General features: G+C 46.8%; 1 protein-coding gene and 1 long non-coding RNA gene across 3 annotated transcripts in view; one reads left to right on the top strand and one right to left on the bottom strand.

Moving 5' to 3' along the window:
- The window catches only part of eno3 (enolase 3, (beta, muscle)), a 6038-nt gene extending 3662 nt beyond the window's left edge, over positions 1–2376 (bottom strand). The window contains exons 1-5 of the mRNA XM_043232616.1: positions 2229–2376; positions 669–754; positions 477–572; positions 319–377; positions 97–166 (exon numbers count right to left, since the gene is read on the bottom strand). Of these exons, the coding sequence (XP_043088551.1) occupies positions 97–166; positions 319–377; positions 477–572; positions 669–753 (310 nt within the window). The 5' untranslated portion in view covers position 754; positions 2229–2376. The remainder of the gene's footprint in view (positions 1–96; positions 167–318; positions 378–476; positions 573–668; positions 755–2228) is intronic.
- On the top strand, positions 335–1636 carry LOC122334608. Of its 2 annotated transcripts, none has more exons than XR_006248794.1 (2): positions 335–469; positions 1188–1636. It is a non-coding gene; the product is annotated as an uncharacterized LOC122334608 (long non-coding RNA). The 2 variants fall into 2 exon arrangements; XR_006248793.1 differs by having other exon boundaries at positions 388–435.
- Positions 2377–2500: the final 124 nt, after the last annotated feature.

Raw genomic sequence — 2500 nt, forward strand, 5'->3', positions numbered from 1 at the left:
CTGCAGCCTCGCATTTAAACTAAAATCAGTGCAAACGTTTATCAGTGATTCTGTAGAGCCGCTGATTGAGTTTAGAAAGAGTTGGTCTTTATTTACATTTGTTCTCCGTTCCGTCGAGCTCCAGCATGAACTTATCGATCTTCTCCTGATCGACGACGCTGAACTTCTGTTCACGGAAACATGGATGAGCCATTTATTGAAACGGTTCACCAAGTTTATGGACGTTTTCGTTTGATTACATAATTCATATTTGCAGGTATTTATTAGGCAAGCATTTTAACTGAACGCACACACACTTTATTCTTCACATCATCTTACCTTCTCAATCAGTTTGGGAGCAATCTCTTTGTTCACATGGTCCACGGCCTTCTGGGTACCTAAAACAAGTGTATATATTGATGACTTGACTGTGTGTGTGTGTGTGTGTGTGTGTGTGTGTGTGTGTGTGTGTGTGTGTGTGTGTGTGTGTGTGATACCTTTCCCCAGGTAGCGTGTCTTGTCTCCGTCTCGGAGCTCCAGAGCCTCATGGACTCCAGTGGAAGCTCCGCTGGGAACAGCCGCCCGGAAACGACCTGGAAACAAGAACAATCAATCAATCGAGAACAGAGTCGTTGGTCACAGAGTGAGAGTGTGTGTGTGTGTGTGTGTGTGTGTGTGTGTGTTCATACCTTTAGCCGTGTACAGATCCACCTCGACCGTGGGGTTTCCTCTGGAGTCGAGGATTTCCCGAGCGTGAATCTTACTGATGGACATCCTGAGAGACACAATCAATACTCACTGACCGTCTGGGTCACTCTTCACCAGAAACGGTAAGAATTAGAGTTGTGTGTAACTTAAAACACTACTCTTCTATGGGATGCAAAGAAGTCATGTATTTGAGCCAGACTGCGGTCATTATTTCTCTGGTTTTCTCATTCAAGTGAATGTTTGGCAGCATGTTCAGTCAATATTTGGCTCGTAGACCAACAGAGTTACAGCAATACTTTTGACAGGAGCACCTCGACTGATTTGGGTTTCAGATTTAGTACTAAGTGCATTTTTTAGATTTAAAGTTGTGAGCAATTTATACACACACACACAGAAAGTGAACAAACCATAAAATACTGTACACTTCAGCTGTCTGACACAGATACAGTCTGAGGCTTCTCTATTAATAGAGCGGCTACAGCAGAAAAGACCTTGGAGAGGTGTGTGTGTGTGTGTGTGTGTGTGTGAGACACAGGAATCTCTGTCTACCCCAAAGACTTTATATGACCTTTACAAAGCCTTGCTGAACCCTGACCTTTGTGTTCAACATTCTGCCCTTTGCATGAGAGCAATGACACTGTACTCCACTGTAACACACACACACACACACACACACACTATACCTTTCAGTTCATTAAAAAGAACTAAACGAGTTACATTTGCAGTACATCTAGAACGCAGGTGTAACTGATCTAAGGTTTAGAAACATGATTTTTCTCATATTACGGAGGCGGCTAAAGCTAATTCGGATGTTGAACGTTTCGGGCGTTTACTCCTGCGTTTCACAGCGTCGCAGCACGTTCAGTCGTTCAGTCTCCGGTCACCAATCACGGATCAGAGTCTTATCTCGCGCGCGGAGCGGCCCACGGACGTGCGGCGCGTGACCCTGCACTACCAACACGCGCGTGCACGTTGAGCAACAATCGGTTATTAAATAACTCGGTGATGACGAAACACCGGACTCTGAGCCCGAGAGCGCTAATAACCTTCTCATCATAAGCATTTAGTTCATTAAATATTTGCGCGGTCACTTTTTAATTTCGTTTTAAGCGTCACACGCACTCTATAAAAGTGGTTTTAGGAGTTCAACCACAATGTTTCCGAACAAAAGCGCGGATTCATATTTCACGGAATATTAATATAAGACGGTTCCACCGGAAGCGTGAAGGTCATGGAGTTCACGCTCGAGCGTTCTGAAGTGGTCTTAAACTGTTCACAAACTCTGCGTTCAGCTGGACTCCGGAACACACACCATCCCTCAGAACCACGAACTTATTCAGGCGTTCATGTCAAACGCCGCAGGTTCTGCGGATCAGAAGAAGCGTTCGGAAGCGTTCTCGAGTTCCGGCGGCAGGGCTGCCCTCAGATCAGCCGCTCCAATCAGGAAGCAGCGTTCAACGCGCTCCAGCAGAACTCAACACCGCGAGGGAACGAGAAAAGCGCCGAGTCGCGGTCAAACGCGGGCGGATTCGCGGGATTACCTGCGGGAGAGTCGGGTCGGCGTCGGTCTCGGCGTTTGACGGGGCGTGAGTGCGCGTTCCGACCGTAGCGACGCAATTTATAGACGGTCTCTAAACGACGTCCCCGTATATGGGAAGAGCCTTAGGGAGCGTCTACAAACTCCAAGCATCGACGGCGTCTCAGGACACGCCCACATCTCTGATGTTTAATAATGCGACAAAGTAATTAATTGTAACTAGTCACCAGACTAGCTTTATAAACAGGATAGAACCAGAGAACGAACACACACACA

This window comes from Puntigrus tetrazona, unplaced genomic scaffold (genome assembly GCF_018831695.1).
Source record: "Puntigrus tetrazona isolate hp1 unplaced genomic scaffold, ASM1883169v1 S000000586, whole genome shotgun sequence".
NCBI lineage: Eukaryota > Metazoa > Chordata > Actinopteri > Cypriniformes > Cyprinidae > Puntigrus > Puntigrus tetrazona.